Source organism: Syzygium oleosum, unplaced genomic scaffold (assembly GCF_021117445.2).
Source record: "Syzygium oleosum isolate NSW1041296 unplaced genomic scaffold, Sole_v2.1 Sole_v2.21, whole genome shotgun sequence".
Taxonomy (NCBI): domain Eukaryota; kingdom Viridiplantae; phylum Streptophyta; class Magnoliopsida; order Myrtales; family Myrtaceae; genus Syzygium; species Syzygium oleosum.
In genome coordinates, this window is record NW_026607505.1 from 280,551 (window position 1) to 297,588 (window position 17,038).

The window sequence follows — 17,038 nt, forward strand, 5'->3', positions numbered from 1 at the left end:
GAACCATATTGAGAGGAATTGAACTGGAAAATAGGTTATGCGGTGGCAAGTACTACAGAGGGATCTAGAGATGGAGGAGCACCAAGACTTCCTCGTCTAGTTTCCTCGGCCTGAAGTTCCTTGGCTACATTAGAAAGAGATGGAGCAGGATAACGATAGAGAATTTGACTACGAACTCCCTCAAAATCTGGTGAGAGTTGCATCAAGAATTTGTAGAGACGATACTTATTCTGATCTTCAAGCTTTGATGCAACACAAGTAGTGTATCCAGCACACGTGGGACATGCTGGACGAGCCAACACATCAAGTTGAGACCAAAGAGACGTCATATAATTATAAAAATCACGAACATATCGTGTACCCTGGGTGGCATAATGAAGTTCCTACATAAACTGATAAATACGGACAAAACTTGTTTGTGTATACATCTCAGCAATCTGATCCCATAACTGTTTTGCACCAACAATTTGAGAAAATTGGGGGCGAAGATCAGGGCTAATAGAGCCAAATAAAATTGTCCATGCTTTCCGATCAGCAACATGCCAAGACTTAATTTCAGATTGACGTTGATCAATTTGATTAGCACTAGGTCTGGGCTCAGCAGTATCAGACAAAGATGTAGGACAAGGATGAGTACCATCAACATGCTCATATAAATTACGATAAACAAGAGCAGCCATCACAGAGAGTTTCCAAATAATATAATTGTAACAATCCAACTTAACATCAATACGATCATTGCTATCAGCCATGATTCTGAGATTGATAAATCAAAGCGGAAGCAATAAGATATATGAGTGAAGAAGAGAAAACCCGAGGTCGATTGCGAGAACGAGGTGAAAGACAAAGCAGACTAGATCGATCGAGACAAAGTTGAAGGAGAACGGATCACAATGAAGAAGTCGGACGGATCGCGAAGTCAGCACGATGAAGACAACGTCGGACGGCCACAGTGAAGAAAAACCCTAGCTCTGATACCATGTTAGGTTTAGAGAATTGGAATGGATACGTTTTTCATTAGGCACAAGGCCAATATATAGATACAAGGAAGAGTATAAGCGTAAATGCATACAACCCTAAGATATACAATATAATCTAATATATACAACATATCTAACATGGAGAATCCAAAGATTAATTAGCCTACTTTTAAACAGCACTATCATTGATTGAACAGGCATAGAAAGTGACAACAACAAGAACCCCATCTTATGTTCTGCTTCCGCATCCGACCGCCTGTTGAAAGAGCTTTGTGAACATAAATGATGGTAAGAAGGAATGGTATCCTCAATTCGCTTCCGTTCAATCATGTATATGCGCTCTTGTTTTACATGTAAAAACATTTCAAAGCTCGGAGCATATGATTGAGAGTTCGCTAAGACAAAAAGCAAATGCCCTTTGTTTCAATCTAAGGCTGAGTTATGTTTACCTAGACTCATTCTATTGGACCGAAAAGGTACATGCCCCGCTGTATTTCCAACTCCACATTCTTTCTAGCGAAAAAGAAGAAGAGGAAGAAGAAGAAGAATCACATCGTAATTCCACGCATTAACGTATCCCTCAAGGGTAGCTGTGTCTCGATTAGAATAATTCTCTCACGTGGGGCACGCAAGCATCCAGAGTTGTCATCTCTTGTTTAATAGGATATATGCTTAGTCTAGATCACGAGAATTCAGAGCTAATAAAAAGTGCACATGAAGGCCCCTCCCAAATCTTGCCAAACTCCCAGACATGTCCGATTAAACAATGCGGAGTTTTTGAAACCAGGGACAGCAAGAAGTTCTGTGCCATGTGGGGTCGCTCCCACCCAAGCTTAAGGCTCAGCCAAGGTATCATTAAAAGCTTATCGAGCTCCAATAAATCACGCCCTTGTGCATCTTTTCTTGAAATTGATAAAAGAAAGATTTTCTAGACAGAAACTGTTCCATCAATCCCATCCCTTAATTTACTCTCTAGGAGTTTTATGTCGGCAGATTCCTGTTACATTGTTGGAACGAAAAGAATAATAAAAACTTTGGAAATTTGGAATAAGAGCACGAATAGTAATTGGAGGGAGAATTTCTTATTGAGAATGCTTTCTCTTTATGGCTTCGTGTTTTTCTTGATTTACAATTCACGATTTCATCCCTTCACATAGGAATTGAAGTTCACAAATGCCAATGATTATATTTACCAAAGAAAACATAACAACCCATAATTATTAAGAAAAATAATAAAACAGCTTAATCTGTCAAAGAAAATAAAGCCAAGTTGAAGCCTTTATGACTCTTCTTTAATGCTTGCAGCTTAACCGACGTGCACAATCTCACCATAATCAATTTTATGTTATTCCAACGGACATCACCGCCTTCTCCACATGAACTCTCCATCTTGTTCTTTTTAGCTTAGCTAGTTCTGGTTTCAAGGCAACTTAAAAGCCCACCTATAATTAGATGACAAAGCCCCGTTTTTAGTCTCTTTCTGGTCCCGTTTGTTCTCCACATGAAGAGGAGAAGAAGACTTCCTTGCGATTCATCTGTCGCCCTCCATCTCATTCGTGCACCAGTTTAATCAAACCACAAAGCCCTATACACTTTACTTACTTAGCACTACTCGTGTCCCGTTCATGTGTGTACTATCGTTTATCTCCTAAAGAAGGACAGATTCTACTCACAACAACAACTCCCTCGGGGATCACTCACTCACTCCCCTAGCCCACACTGATCTTCAACAACAACAACCACCATGATCACTGGGAGGGACATGTACGACGTGCTTGCGGGGGTGGTGCCGCTCTACGTGGCGATGATCCTGGCCTACGGGTCAGTGCGGTGGTGGAAGATCTTCACCCCGGACCAGTGCTCGGGGATCAACCGGTTCGTGGCGGTGTTCGCCGTGCCGCTTCTCTCCTTCCACTTCATCTCCACCAACAACATATATGCCATGAACTACCACTTCATTGCTGCCGACTCCCTGCAGAAGGTGGTCATTCTCTTCGCGCTCTTCCTCTGGCACGCCTTCACCAAGCACAGCAACCTCGAGTGGATGATCACCCTCTTCTCTCTCTCCACCCTGCCCAACACGCTGGTGATGGGTATTCCTCTTCTCAAGGCCATGTATGGCGACTTCTCGGGCTCTCTCATGGTCCAGATCGTGGTGATGCAGAGCGTCATTTGGTACACCCTCATGCTCTTCATGTTCGAGTACCGAGGCGCCAAGCTGCTCATCAACGAGCAATTCCCCGAGACCGCGGGGTCCATCACCTCGTTCCGGGTCGAGTCCGACGTTGTCTCGCTCAATGGTCGTGAGCCGCTGCAGGCCGACGCCGAGATCGGTGAGGACGGGAAGCTCCACGTGGTTGTCCGCAGGTCCAACGCTTCCTCCATGATCTCATCCTTCAAGTCTCATGGCCTCAATTCCATCACGCCGCGTGCCTCCAATCTGACGGGTGTCGAGATCTACTCAGTGCAGTCATCCCGAGAGCCGACTCCGAGGGCTTCGAGCTTCAACCAAACGGACTTCTACGCCATGTTTGCGAGCAAAACGGCAAGCCCCAAGCACGGCAACAACACCAGCAGCTTTCAGGGAGGATGTCCGGACGTTTACTCGTTGCAGTCGTCCAAGGTGGCGACACCGAGGACATCCAACTTCGACGAGGAGATGATGAAGATGAGCAGCAGCAATATCGTGAACGCCAAAAGACGCGGAGGGAGGAGCATGAGTGGAGAGCTGTTCAACGGGGGTCTTGGTAACAACGTCTTCCCTTCGTATCCGCCTCCAAACCCAATGTTTTCAGGGTCGACGAGTGGCAATACGAAGAAGACGAAGGACAGTGGAAACAACAAGGAGCTGCATATGTTCGTGTGGAGCTCGAGCGCGTCGCCAGTGTCCGAAGGTAACATGAGGCACGCTGTGAATAGAGCCACTTCCACTGAACTCGGGCTCGTCGATGCCGCTAAGGCATCTCTTCAACATGCAGAAACCGCTCCTGCTAATTCCAAAGGTACATAACTTATTACCAATTATTGACTCAGTGTGAACTTTTGCATCTGGCAGGTATTTAGGGAAGCTTCAGGATTTGTCTTCTTTTCCATCACCAGTAAGGCCTTCTTATTTTTTTCTGTCCACATGAAGCGGGAATGCAGGATTTGATAGAGAACATGAGTCCACCACCAGGAAAGAGAATAATGGATAACAATAAGGAAGTGGAACAGAATCAGATAGAGGATGGATCAGGTGCATGCAAGTTCCCGGTAAATGGGTCGCCATACACCAACAGCTGCCAGAAGAACGTGGCCGATGAGGAAGAAGGGATTGGAGAGAAGAAGAAGCAACAGATGCCGCCAGCAAGTGTAATGACAAGGCTCATCCTCATCATGGTTTGGAGGAAGCTCATCCGCAACCCGAACACCTACTCTAGTCTTCTCGGTCTCGCTTGGTCCCTCATCTCTTACAGGTAGCATACTCTTACTAGTAAATGCAAAGTCTTTATAATTGGAGTTCTGTAGAACTAGAATGTTTGATTACCTTTTCATTTCTAGGTTACATCACACTGTTTCCATACTGAACTGAGCTCCTATATAAGCTTATGTTCTCTCTCTCTCTCTCTCTCTCTCTCTCTCTCTCTCTGTGTGTGGCAGGTGGAACATTGAAATGCCCTCGATAGTAAAGGGATCCATCTCGATATTATCCGATGCTGGTCTTGGAATGGCTATGTTCAGTCTAGGTATGTAATAAGGACCGCAATTTCGGCTCATCCTTTTAATCCAGAGCGTTAATTATTAGCAATTCCTACTGATAAAGCATAACATAAGGAGTCTTATGCAACCAGGTCTGTTCATGGCATTGCAACCGAAGATCATAGCATGCGGTAAATCAGTGGCCACATTTTCAATGGCGGTGCGGTTCTTGACCGGCCCTGCTGTGATTGCAGCGACCTCCATAGCCATCGGTCTTCGCGGTGTCCTATTGCACGTCGCCATCGTCCAGGTGACAAATCTCAGACTCTCTTCACAACAACTGTTGATGAATTCACAATGACCCCATTAATCATTTAATACGTACCTCCCTTGTTTTGTTGTTGATTCTCAGGCTGCTCTTCCCCAAGGAATTGTGCCATTTGTGTTTGCAAAGGAGTATAACGTTCATCCGGACATACTTAGCACTGCGTGAGTTTCTCCATTAATTCTTCAACATTTGTCTACCCAATTCGAGCTAACCTAATTACCATGTTTGAATGCTAATACACTTCCTTATGCAGGGTCATTTTCGGAATGCTGATAGCCTTGCCCATAACAATACTCTACTACGTACTTCTCGGGGTCTGACTCTCTGCGAGACGAGATGACGCAGAGTGCCAACCCAAAGCTCTCGTTTCAACTCCGATCCGAGTCAGGCCCGAGCTGGATTGATGAACAGCCGCAGTATTTGAAATGGGCATTGCGTTGGAATCAGTGCACAAAAGCATATGATAACATGTCGCATGCAACGAATGGGGTTAGGTTATAAGGCCTTCTTTGTGGCTCGTTTGTTCAATGTAATCAATTTGTTTAGGCTTGTTTTCTCAGCGACAAGTTAGGCGGATAGAGATAGGGGAGACTTAGAAGTTCGTGCTTGATAGGGGTTGAATCTATATGTAATCTTTTATTTTACTCTTTTTTAATGATTTTTGGTAGTGTGCACACTAATATCAATGTAGCTCTTTTCTTCCATTCAACTCATAACCAGCCAGCCAATATAGGTTAAGCCTCAAGCTGTGGACTTTTTTCGGTGGGGCTGTCGCGTTACACTACCTGTTCCGAGTCAAAATATTCCTAATCTCTGCGGAATCTATTGCATGAGCATCGGAGCATCGCTGTGGTAGCGCAGCAGATGACACGAAAATACTTGACTCTGTGCAATCTGAGAGGAAAGAACCACTTCGTGACAAGTTGTCAAAACCGTCCCATAGAACTATCCTAATCTGATTATTTGCATCAGAATGAACTTGGATCATCTGGACGAGGTGTTCTTAAGTGAGACTGGCTCTCAATCTTACAGATTCGCGATACAGGATCGACTTAGTTTAGCATGGAATGCATCGAGTCAATTTGCAACTTTCAAGGGTCACATGAGAAAGTGGGATCGATTCACTTTGTCCATGCGATTTACTCTGTGTCGGCAGAAAGAACCAAGAAGAAAGGAGGGCAGCTTCAATGAGCGCAACGCTAAGTGCCTATATTATTATGGTTCATGTGCGAAATGTGGCTGATAATACTGTACGTTGGAGCATTGTGAACCTCAGAACACGAACTGACACTCTTAAATCTAATAGCACTGCGGGAGGAGCTAATGTACAAGATTTGGTATTGGGGAGAGGCAGATTACTACTAGTGTCCAAACTGACAGCAAGTACATCCTAAAAAAACATAGCTTGGCCTTATCAGAAACAATCGCATCGAATTCAGATCTAAGGTTGGCTTCCGGGAACCAAATGCTGAGATCCCATCAAATTGACCAGCACAAGACAGAAGGGGCCCTCCTTTGAAAAAAGGATTGAAAAACTGGGGACGAGACAAAGCAGACTGGGCCAATACATGTCCACGACAGGAACAAATAAAAACAAACTCCGGTCTATCAATCAATCACGTTGCAGCGTCACTGTTTTTCCTTTTGTCCACATTAATCTCGTAGTTGTCTTGTAGTAAAGTCCAACATCGAAAAATTTAGTGTGGCACGAAATAGTTAATATGTTCTTATTAATCTATATTTTAGTGATTTAAACTGTAAGGGAACGTGGATTTAACTGCATAAGTTAATGGACTCCGATTTTACGAGACTCTCTGGCGGGTTTCACTTATTTGCTCCACCTGTCTAACTAGATTTAATTACACAGAGCACATGCATGTGCTGTATCTTTTTCCTAGCCACTCTGCCAATCGAGGAGACAAGGGTTTGATAAACAACAAGGGCCCGAAGAAATTCTGTAGACCGTAGAGCCGACACCTACCATCCCCAACTGAACGCCAACCTACATTTATATCTCTCTCTCTCTCTCTCTCTCTCTGAGCACGACTCTTTAATGGGTTTTCACTTTAATCTAGGACGGATATGATGGCACTGATAATGGCGTCTTGATGAGTTCCGAGTTCCAAGGTCGTCCCACTGAATTAAATTTCTTGTAGCAGGAATCTGTCAGGTCCCGGCCGGGGCCGGGGGGGAGAGGGGGCGGGGGGGTGTGGGTTTGGGGGGGTTGGGGAGAGGAGAGAAATAGAACAGTTTGGTCCAGCTTTGCTTTGTGTACAGATATTTGTCATGGGATTTATGTAGGGTGCTTGCTCATTTTGGCGTGTTAGATGAAAAAGAAATTTACGGTACCTGGTTTTTCGACGAGATTCAGGAACCTTATACAAAACTTAATGGGTATACACACTATCTGTTAATAACACTGTATACTGATCGAATCGATGGGGAATTGACCCTGATCGGCCATTGCTTTCTCTTGCTAACTCATATGAATTGAACATTCAAGTGGGTGAGAGAATCTTGTGTGCGGTTTCCGAGTTTGCAAGTGATAACATGAGCAACGGGATTTTAAGAGGGGAGTTTGGTTGGGCTGTTTAGTGTAACTTGTAGGTTACTACTTACTTTTAACTAGGGGTGAGTAAGATGAACTACCCAAATCAGGAATCGCCTGAACTGGACCAGACTGACTGAATGGGGCTGGTTTCCAGGAGTATTAGTTTGTTTCCCGATTCCTAAAAGTGAAATCAGTTTCCTGGCAGTCTGATTCCTAGTTCCAGAGTGGGAGTATTAGTTTGGGAACTAGACTAGAACAAATAAATATATTTTTAATTTTTTTTAACTTTTGAAAAAATAGAAACCCTAATCTAATTAATCTACCTTTCTAGTTTCCTTAAGTCCCTGACAAGGTGCTGTATTGCCCTCGGAAGATGGCTTTTATGACTTTTTGCTGATTACCCTCGAGGTTTGTTTTGGGTTATCCTTTTGAACTTATGAAAGATGAGTTTGAGCTGTATCATCTACACCGTGAGAATATGCCGTGTCTTCCAATACATCAGTAGTTTCATAAGTTAGTGCGGGCATTTTTGGAAGTAACTCGTTCTGGCAAATCTTTGCTTGGAGTTCTCGTAGACCGGGATGAATGTGCGGTGAAGCCCACTTCTTGCTTCTCTGCAAGTGAATGTTCTTCTGATATTGTCATTCTCAAAAGGGGCTTTTGTCATTTATGTGTGGACATTTGTACATTTTCACAATTGTACGAAGAAATTGAAACTAATTAAGACCCTCATTGATTTTCAGTTCAGTTCAATAAGTGATAGGTCTCATTAGAACCAGACTGGACCAACGATCCCCAGTCCCTAGACCAAACGATTCAGTCCTCGGTCTCAAAAACTGGGAATCGGTCCTCTTGGTTTGGTTTCCGATTCTTGGGTGCGATCTCATCAGATCGGAAACCGATCACCTTTGCTTTTGACTCGGGTGCTAGTTTTCCTCCACAATTTAAGAAAGGAAGTTGCGAAGGAACTGCCCTTTTGGAGCTCTCATATGAATCTATACATTCATTTTGGGTTCAAACACAAAACCAGTTGAAAGGCCACTGACCAAAACTCTCCTAGGGCCCAAATACACTACCCCCTCCTCTCAACTCTCCCACATGTCCTCTCATGGCTTTTGTTTTTTATGTTTAAGGTTGCTCACTTCTCCCCCTTAGAGCTTTGGTTGCATTTGAGAACACATTGAAGGAAAGTCTTTGGGAAAATGCAAAGGACTTTGAGTTAAAGGAGTTTTTCAAAATGCAAATTGTGTGATAAGTTGTAACTTAAAAGCCCATTGCAAAGCAATGTTGGGTAAAATAGCGTTTGGAAAAATTATTCTTGCAAAATACTTTTTATTTATTTTTTTTAATAGAGAACAGTTCAAACCCTTTGTCGGCTTCAGCAAAGGGCAAGCGGCTCCGGCGAAGTGCAGGCAGCCGCCAACGACCCAAATTTGGTGCCGGCGACGCGAAACCCAAGCGAGGCAACCCTCGTTGGTGGTTGCCGGGGCTGCCTTAGCTCGTTTGGCCTCAGGCAACGGCCTCGTGACACCAGATCTAGGTCGCTGGCGGTCCTCGCTTGGGTTCTATGACCCTCGTCAGGGGTCGCTCGACCCCAAGCAGCCCTTGTCGATGGTCGCCGGGGGCTGCTTGAAGATGTTCAACCTCAGACAACGGTCGCACGGCTCTAGATCTGGATCGCCGGTGGCTCTCAAGGGTCGTCTAGGTAGAACAACCTCAGCCGGCCCTCGCTTGAATCACGCGGCGCCTCTCTCAGGTCATGCGAGTTCTCGGCAAGGCCGTGATTGCGCAACCTCAGGTGGCCCTCGCCTAGGTCGCATGGCCCATCACGGCGGTCATGCGACCCTAGGCGACGGTCGCTGGGTTGAGCGACCACGCCAGCCCCTCTCCGGCCCATCACCATCCCCTCATCGCCATGCCACCAAGCTAAGCAGAAAAGATGATAAATAGTAATCAACGAGGGCAAAATCGGAAAATCAAAAAATAGATGAAGGTAGATTTGGAAGAAATTTTTTGTACTTATCCGGGAGTTTTGCATGCCGAGAAAGCTGAAAGCCCAAGACAGCCTAGGACTTGCCTTGGACTTTCAGCCTTCACAATTCACAAGGTTGACTTTTGTTGAACAGGGTTTCTAAAAAAATTTTCCAAACACCAAATTTTAGTCCAAAGAGCTTTGGATGCCCAAAGTGACTTGGTAAAGCCATTCCCAAACGCACCCGTTTATACCTCACCAATTTGCCCCGCTTCATTCATCTCCACCAGTCAAACTAAACCATAAGACGCCGGCAATTATAGCATGCCAAATATGCACTGTGACAGTCGTCGAAATCTTTCTCTAAATTCCTACATTGCTAAAATATGCACACCTCAGCTCAAAGAGGGCATCACTATGCAACAAGCAAATCCTCTCAGGAACATATCTTGCTACCCATATGGGTTTTACAAATCAACCATGATTTGGAGAGAGCTATCCTGCAACGTCCTATGAAATTAAATAAATGGAACGAAACAATGTGTGGGGGTCAGTGACACAGCAGTTTTCTTGTCTTCTGAGATGTTGAGTATCAATCTTCCTAGTGTGACTGCTGAGCAGCGGTCTAGACAGCTTCAGACCCGAAATTTCCATCCTGAGTATTGCCATTTTCTCTCTTCAGTTTCGACTTTGGTAAAGAGGCTTGACGGGAAGTTGCTTTGCTGGGTTGTTGTTTCTGGTTCTGTATATTCAGATAAGTGTACAAGGACATGCCACCGATCGCTGCAAATGCCCCTGAAATGCTTGTTCTACCAGGATTGGAACTGAAAATGTAGTAATTTCCTAGAAGAATAACGCATGTCTTGAACTGTCCAAGGACTACGTGTGTTATGGCAGATGTAGCCCTGTGAAAGAATGAAAGAGAGATAGGATGAGATATTACGACCTAGTGAACATAATGCAAATAAACACTGCAACTAGCCATACATTGAACAAAAAAAAAAAAAAACTAGCGCTACTGAAGGCATCTGAAGTTCTGAACAGAGTCCTTAGTTTCACGAAGCTTGCCAACAGCCAATCAATGGGTGCCGCAGCCTTTGTACAAGTTTTTGTTTTCATAATCATACTACTAAAGGGAACGTAGGAAGGAAACTGATCTGAGTGTACAAGAAGAAGATGATTTTGAGTTCCTTGTCCCCTATCGAGTCACCAACGAAATATTCAAAAACCATGGTACTTGGCAAAGTACCCCTTACTCTAGCATTTTCATAAGTCCACTCCTGAGATATCTAGAATTTTGTTTCGTCTAATAAGGGAGCCCACTGGAAAACCACGATGCATCACTATTGACAACAACAATTGCAGATGACAAACCACATCATGTATCAGAGCTAGGCAGAGCCAAACAAAACCCAAAATATAACTCGAGACGAGTGCCAGATTTCACGTACCCCAGTGCCAAAGCACCGGACCACTGAAGCAAGAATCCGAGAAAAGCTGACATGAGAATGGCCGCTGTGTTGTTGAAGGTCCAATCAAAAGAGAAGGCGCCGGGGGGATCAAGCCAAGGAATTAAAAGCACAAGGAAAACCAGGGTGATTGGTGTTGTCTTCCACATTAACCTGCTCAAGAATTTCGGAAGATGGTAAGCTTGAACAAGGTGTAAAACAAAGAACAAGTCTTTGCAGAAGCAAATGACGTACGCCAAAGCTGTCCAATTCTCCTGCTGTTGCAACCTGGACCACAGAATTTTGTTAACTGCACTTGGGACTATCCATGCCAATGCTACGCACGCACCAAAAAAGTCGAATTGCAAATCTGTAACGGTAGCCACAGCAACGCCAATGGAAACAACTGTAAGTGCAAGCACCTGAAAAATTTACAGTAAGATACCAAAACAGACAGGGAGAAGGATATGTAACATTCAGTAATGATAAATGAAAAAATACCGCATATTCTAATGCAATCAATAGCATCACGTAACACTGACGGATAAATAATATATACCTAAGGCCTTAAAAGAAATCGAATCATTGCATGGGTTGAACAGAAGATCCTGTAAAGAGATCTATTAATGAGCACCATACAGTTTCAAACTAAGGCAACTGTGTGCAGCAGGTAATTCCAGAGAGGATAGAAGAAACCAGATTAACTGCAAAGCTCGTCTTATGGAGAAAAGATTCATTGAAAGACTTTTGATTCAATTGAGCTGGAAAGCTGAAAATCCAAAGCAGATATCAAGGGTGAAAGTATGCTTAAAAACTGAATGATTATAATGTTTTAGGTCAATTCCATATAGAGATGGAGGATCGATGGAGATGTTAATCATTGCTGCAACAGAGTGGCATCGATGAAGTGGTAAATGCAAATAGAGTATCCTCCAATGCAGAATAGCACCCAAAAATCAATATATATGAAACTGTAGTAACCCCAGCTGTTATGGCACTCTATCGGCCAACTAATATCAGACCAATGGAAATGTGATACCCTGTCGAGGACTCTTTATATAGGAACATGTTAGCTTTGATGGGAACATGCTTCTATGCTCGAAATGATAATACACAAGAACAACCACAGTAGCGAAGTTCTAGTGCATGACTTTAATATGTATACCCAGATGAGGTTGATCCAACACTCATTTCAGTGATGAATAGACTTCACAGCCTCAACCGCATAGAGATGACTTTCTTGAACAACAATAGAGTTGGCAAAAATAAAATGAGCACAAATAAAAGTGAACTTTTCAGTGTTCTATCATATAAATCTTGCACGACCAGAATACAAACTTTCAAAGGAAATATGCCTCGATATCATTTCACGAAGTCAACTATCAATAAAAATTACATTGCAAAATACACATTTGGTAGATTCTCTTTCAAACCATCTATCCCCTTTCAAAGGGAAGATAGGAATTTTATGTGGTCAGAATTCAGATCTGTCAAGCTTGTTATAAGGAGGAATAAATCAATGAAGCAGCAACAGCGAGATTTTGTTACTGCATTTATCATTTATCCAGCAAATTAACATGTCAGTCTTGAAGTGCACATCCACGAGCTGTAAATCACATCAAACTGGGATTTAGACGATCTCTTCCATATCATAATTAGAAATTATATTCAGGCATATAGTTTGCATAGATAAATGGATGAGACGCTTTTTCTCTAGATGAGACGATTATCATATCAAACTGGGACTTAGACGATCTCTTCCATATCATCATTAGAACTTATATTCAGGCATATAGTTTGCATAGATGCATGGATGAGACGCTTTGTCTTTAGATGAGACGATTACCTTCAAGAAAGATACTCTTTTGTCGTAGAAAATGAATTCAGCCAGAACAATTGATGGTGTTACAGCAATCTTGGACATCTGATAAAAACCCACACTGAAGGGTACACATGAATCACACACTGTGCATCACCAACAGAGATTGTAACAATGAGAATAAAGAAACCATTCTCACCTATTGTACTTCAGGCTAACATTAGCAAGGCCAGTTGACAGAGACATCACGACCCCCAGAGTGAATAAGGAAGTTAAACGGCTTGACTTTGAAGGAGGGGATGCAGGAAGGATGGAGAAAACGTTCAGAATAGCCATTAATACCCAGCTTACTACATAGTGAATGAAAGTGAGAAATATAGGGAACTCGAATCCAACATTCTTAAGCACCTGAAAAGCCAGAAAGTCAAAACATTGTTCATGAACCAGGCCAGACAATGGGCTACATTTGACAATGCTTGTCAAGATAGGTATCGCATGAAAACAGAGGCACAAACCAGTTTATTCGTGAATATAATACCGACAGCAACAACAAAATTGAACGAAAGAGCAACAATTGGTCGACATATGCGTTGCTGCTGACGCTTGGCACCCTCAGACGAGCGAAATTCATTAAACAAAGAGGCTCGCAGGTCTTCCAGAGCTCGTCCTGCGTTTAATAGGAAATTTAAGCAAAACTAAAACATTACAGATAATGAAAATCATCTAAGTTTAAAACTTATTCGAGTAGATCAAAAGTAACCAAGACACATTACACAAAAGAAAATGAAATTAAAAATCTTACAATGAAAGAACCTGAGCCCCAAAACTTATGGCTGCTTAAGAAATCGACTCTGAACAATTGATCAGAGGTGAATTAAGAAGCTTAAATTTGTGATTCAAACTGTGTATGACATCTCAAAGTACCTTTACCATGTAAAATGGATAAAAGAAACATAGAACAAGAAAGGCAAAAACATGAATGTAGTTGCACATCTTTTTCCAGTCTTTTGACGTTCTATAAGTAACACCCAGACACGTCCTTGACAAAGACAAAAAATTCCAAGCGTCGCAATTGTATAGAAAGCATTATTATACTGAAGGAGAAAAACTCTTGAAAAGAGAATAACTTGATCAGAAACACTCGAACAGAGGAAAGTAGAGAGCAAATACTCCTAATTAACACGAGGGTAGCTAGTTAGAATCATCAAACTGAAAGAAAAAGGGAGCCCTTTCCATGGATAATGCACAGTTGCGCCTCCTGTGGAAAATTTGAAAATTGAAGAAATTATAGAGCACTTAACCTCACTCAAGACATGCCAATGTGAGCTTGAAAACGAGAAACCTCTTCCACTGTACAATGCCCCCACCCACCGAAAGGAGGAGAAGGAGAGAATTTAACATTTTAACCTTCATTCCGGCCTAAAATCTAGCCAACACGGAAAATAACAACAACGGCAACCGCATTTCGAATTCAAAAAGAATTCCTTATGTGAAGGAGATGTTTTGCTCCTTATTCTTAGCCCAGAAGATTAACACTTGTCGCGTGAAGACTTCTGTTACCATCTATCCGCGAAAGACTATACAACATAAGATAAATGCAAGGCCAGAGAAGCAAAAAAAAAAAAGAAAAGAAAGAAAAACCATGAACTGTGCATCATCTAACACAGACTAATAAATCGAGATTCCATAGAACTGAAAATTGGTTTCAGGCTCCTGCTTCTCAGATCAACGAAATCAAACATACGCTCCACTCCAACTATTGGGAAACAAACTACATTGCAAAAACTAGGCGAGAACTCAAGAATCAAGTATCCAAGAGTTGATGAGCGAGTACCCAAGTGGTAAAGCAGTTACCTTTTTCACCAACATCGCTGTCCTTGCGCTTCAGAATCTTCCTCACATCTTTCTTTAGCAAGAAGCTAAGCATTTTCATAATCAATGAAGGGGGAGCAGCTTTCACTCCTCTTGCTGCGACCGAGACGACATGATCAAACGAGCAGTTCCAACAGAGCCCTAAACGCCACGAAAACAAAAGAATTCAGTGCAAGGGTGCAGTGGGAATCGTCCCGAAGCAGCGGTTGTCGGGCTTACCCAGTATATAAATCTGCAATACCCTTCTGGGAAACAGTTTTCCCGAAGAAGGAAGATGGTGGTCCGTACTGGGTAGTGGGAGAAGGGAAGAAAGATTGCAGTTTTGAGTTCAAAAGTGCCACCAAAACCGATGACGGGCACAGGGGTCCTGCGAGCAAAACAAAAAGGGGAGGGGGGAGCGGTCGCACGCAAGGATCGAGGACGGACACGTGGGTCATACGCGAGCGTTGATGGCGGAGAACGGGAAGCTGTCGGGGAGGGGTCGCGAGAGAGAGAGAGAGAGCGGAGAAATTGAGGAAATCACGGTCACTCTCTCTCTCGCAATCACAGTCGCAACAGTATCTCCAATTTTCTCTCCCCCTTTTTTTCTTTGGACAGTGACAACGAACAACGAGTCGCCAACAGGCAACAGTGGTCGGGACGACGGCAGTCGGCGATGCAGACCGAAAATTCGGCCGACGTTTCGGTCGAATGTAATGTAATCTAATTGGCGGATTGACCCAATTAATGTCCGGTTTTTGAGGTCCTTATTGTATAATATTTCAAGTGACTAGTGTTCATTATGACACCATGATAATGTTTTCGCCACTAAAATTTAGGAGTGACGTGAGGGTTTTGCAGAAATCATGCGTGAATTAACTTGGAAGAACATCAAGAGGAAAGTTCGTTTTCGCACCGATTTGTGAATCTACTTTTGCCTTCTGCAGCACCCATCCTGTTGCTCGGTGGAGTTAATCATGGATTTAACTATTGAAGGGCATGCCTGGCCCGAAAAGCAAACGGAGGATCTAGACGAGTTACTACGTTTTTTCTTGGGCTCAAGCAATGCAATATCTTACATGTAAATTCAATCGTCAAATAGCCTGCTCAAACCCACCCGATAACGTATGTGTCATCAAACTACGTCTAGTTTCAAAACATCTTGCGAATCCGAAACATTTTAGCCGTTCTAATTATATTCGGCGCATGAAAAAGAACTGCCGCAATTGTATCCATGCTTAATTAACTCTGATTAGTCCTATTCATTTGGAATTGTAGAATTGAAACGCGATCTTCTTTCGCCCTTTAACGTTCTACTACCGAAATCAGATGTCCACCACTCACCATAAGCTTATCGAGTGATGGTGCGAACCCAAGGAAGCATACGTTAACAGGTCTTTTTCGAACTGAAGAAAGTTCGTTTCCGGGTCATATTCGAAGATGGACAGACTAGCCTATGTGAATTGTTCAGATAGCAACAACGACAATTGGCATTTCAAGAACCGACGTGGGCTGCAGGAAAAGAAAAACGCTTATTGAAAACGAAATTTCCCGTTTTTTTTTTTAAATCAATTTTTTTTTCATTTTTCATATATTCTGACAAGCGTGCATCAGAAAATTTGTTGCAACAAACTGTTTAACTTCCACTATAATTCAGTTTATCAGCAGTCCAGTGACTCTGATAACTCGAACCCCAACTTGCTAATTTCTTGGGGCCCATTAAAAGCTTATTCTATAATCAAAGATGGGTCCTCCTGCTTTGTTTCGAATTTCGATACAAAGTATGATAGATTAAGTACCTTCATCATAATAAACAAACAACGTATGTTGAAGATGGTGAAGTTTGTCTGAAATGAACCAATGGAAGATCTACTTCAAGCCTTCGAGGACTCGGGTCAGGTGATGTTCACATGAAGATGAGACCATGGGCAAGGGAAACAGCCATTTTAGTCGATCTCTCGAGATGGTGCTTGAGATTTTTGGATGACAAACAATCCTTGATATCTCAACATAAACTTGAGAAAAAGCTACCTGCTCCACTTTGGCCAAAGTTTTTACAACTTGGTATGGTATGGGTTTGGTGCTCAAACAAAACACCCCGATGTTAGCTTCGCTTTTGTTTGGGAAAATTCCATATAGCCTCCTGCCAATTCTCGAAGCACCCCTTTATTCGAGGATGAAAAAAAGGGGACCGCCGTGTAAATATTCTAGGATCTTCAAGAGAGATGGAGAGAGTATCAATAAATGTTACATTTTTACTTAATTGGCTACCTTTTATATTTTACTGAAGAAGGATATTTATACCCGAACAATATGCATATGACAGGAAATAATCTAACAATGAAATTAACTATCTTAGAAAACGACAAAATATCAAATATATATATATCTCTAATATATAATGATATATC

The 17,038-nt window shown here is 42.7% G+C and overlaps 2 protein-coding genes across 3 annotated transcripts; one reads left to right on the forward strand and one right to left on the reverse strand.

The window, feature by feature from the left end:
- Positions 1-2,475: 2,475 nt before the first annotated feature.
- LOC115677462 (auxin efflux carrier component 2) lies at positions 2,476-5,683 on the forward strand. Its single transcript, XM_030600638.2, has 6 exons — positions 2,476-3,982; positions 4,114-4,435; positions 4,620-4,705; positions 4,811-4,968; positions 5,071-5,147; positions 5,240-5,683. Exons 1-6 carry the CDS (start codon positions 2,725-2,727, stop codon positions 5,304-5,306), a joined length of 1,968 nt encoding a protein of 655 aa, XP_030456498.1. The 5' UTR covers positions 2,476-2,724; the 3' UTR covers positions 5,307-5,683.
- A 4,221-nt stretch (positions 5,684-9,904) lies between these two features.
- On the reverse strand, positions 9,905-15,156 carry LOC115677377 (nucleotide-sugar uncharacterized transporter 1). 2 transcript variants are annotated; one of them, XM_056320721.1, is made up of 8 exons: positions 14,868-15,156; positions 14,631-14,744; positions 13,292-13,443; positions 12,976-13,184; positions 12,804-12,897; positions 11,213-11,379; positions 10,961-11,131; positions 9,905-10,414 (listed from the first exon to the last, which is right to left on the reverse strand). In XM_056320721.1, the coding sequence occupies exons 2-8, from the start codon at positions 14,707-14,709 to the stop codon at positions 10,135-10,137; spliced, it is 1,152 nt and encodes a 383-aa protein (XP_056176696.1). In that variant the 5' UTR covers positions 14,710-14,744; positions 14,868-15,156; the 3' UTR covers positions 9,905-10,134. The 2 variants fall into 2 exon arrangements, with proteins under 2 accessions (XP_056176696.1, XP_030456393.1); XM_030600533.2 differs by having other exon boundaries at positions 14,631-14,789; positions 14,868-15,152.
- Positions 15,157-17,038: the final 1,882 nt, after the last annotated feature.

Bases quoted from the DNA above. Each gene is read 5' to 3' on its own strand.
- LOC115677462 (XM_030600638.2), top strand. From the start codon at position 2,725: ATGATCACTGGGAGGGACATGTACGACGTGCTTGCGGGGGTGGTGCCG. The intron at 4,436-4,619 runs GTAGCATACTCT...TGTGTGTGGCAG, and splicing joins TGGTCCCTCATCTCTTACAG to GTGGAACATTGAAATGCCCT. The intron at 4,706-4,810 runs GTATGTAATAAG...TTATGCAACCAG, and splicing joins AATGGCTATGTTCAGTCTAG to GTCTGTTCATGGCATTGCAA.
- LOC115677377 (XM_056320721.1), bottom strand. From the start codon at position 14,709: ATGAAAATGCTTAGCTTCTTGCTAAAGAAAGATGTGAGGAAGATTCTG. The intron at 13,185-13,291 runs GTTTGTGCCTCT...CTGGCTTTTCAG, and splicing joins TTATATTCACGAATAAACTG to GTGCTTAAGAATGTTGGATT. The intron at 11,380-12,803 runs GTAATCGTCTCA...TAAATTTTTCAG, and splicing joins AAAGAGTATCTTTCTTGAAG to GTGCTTGCACTTACAGTTGT.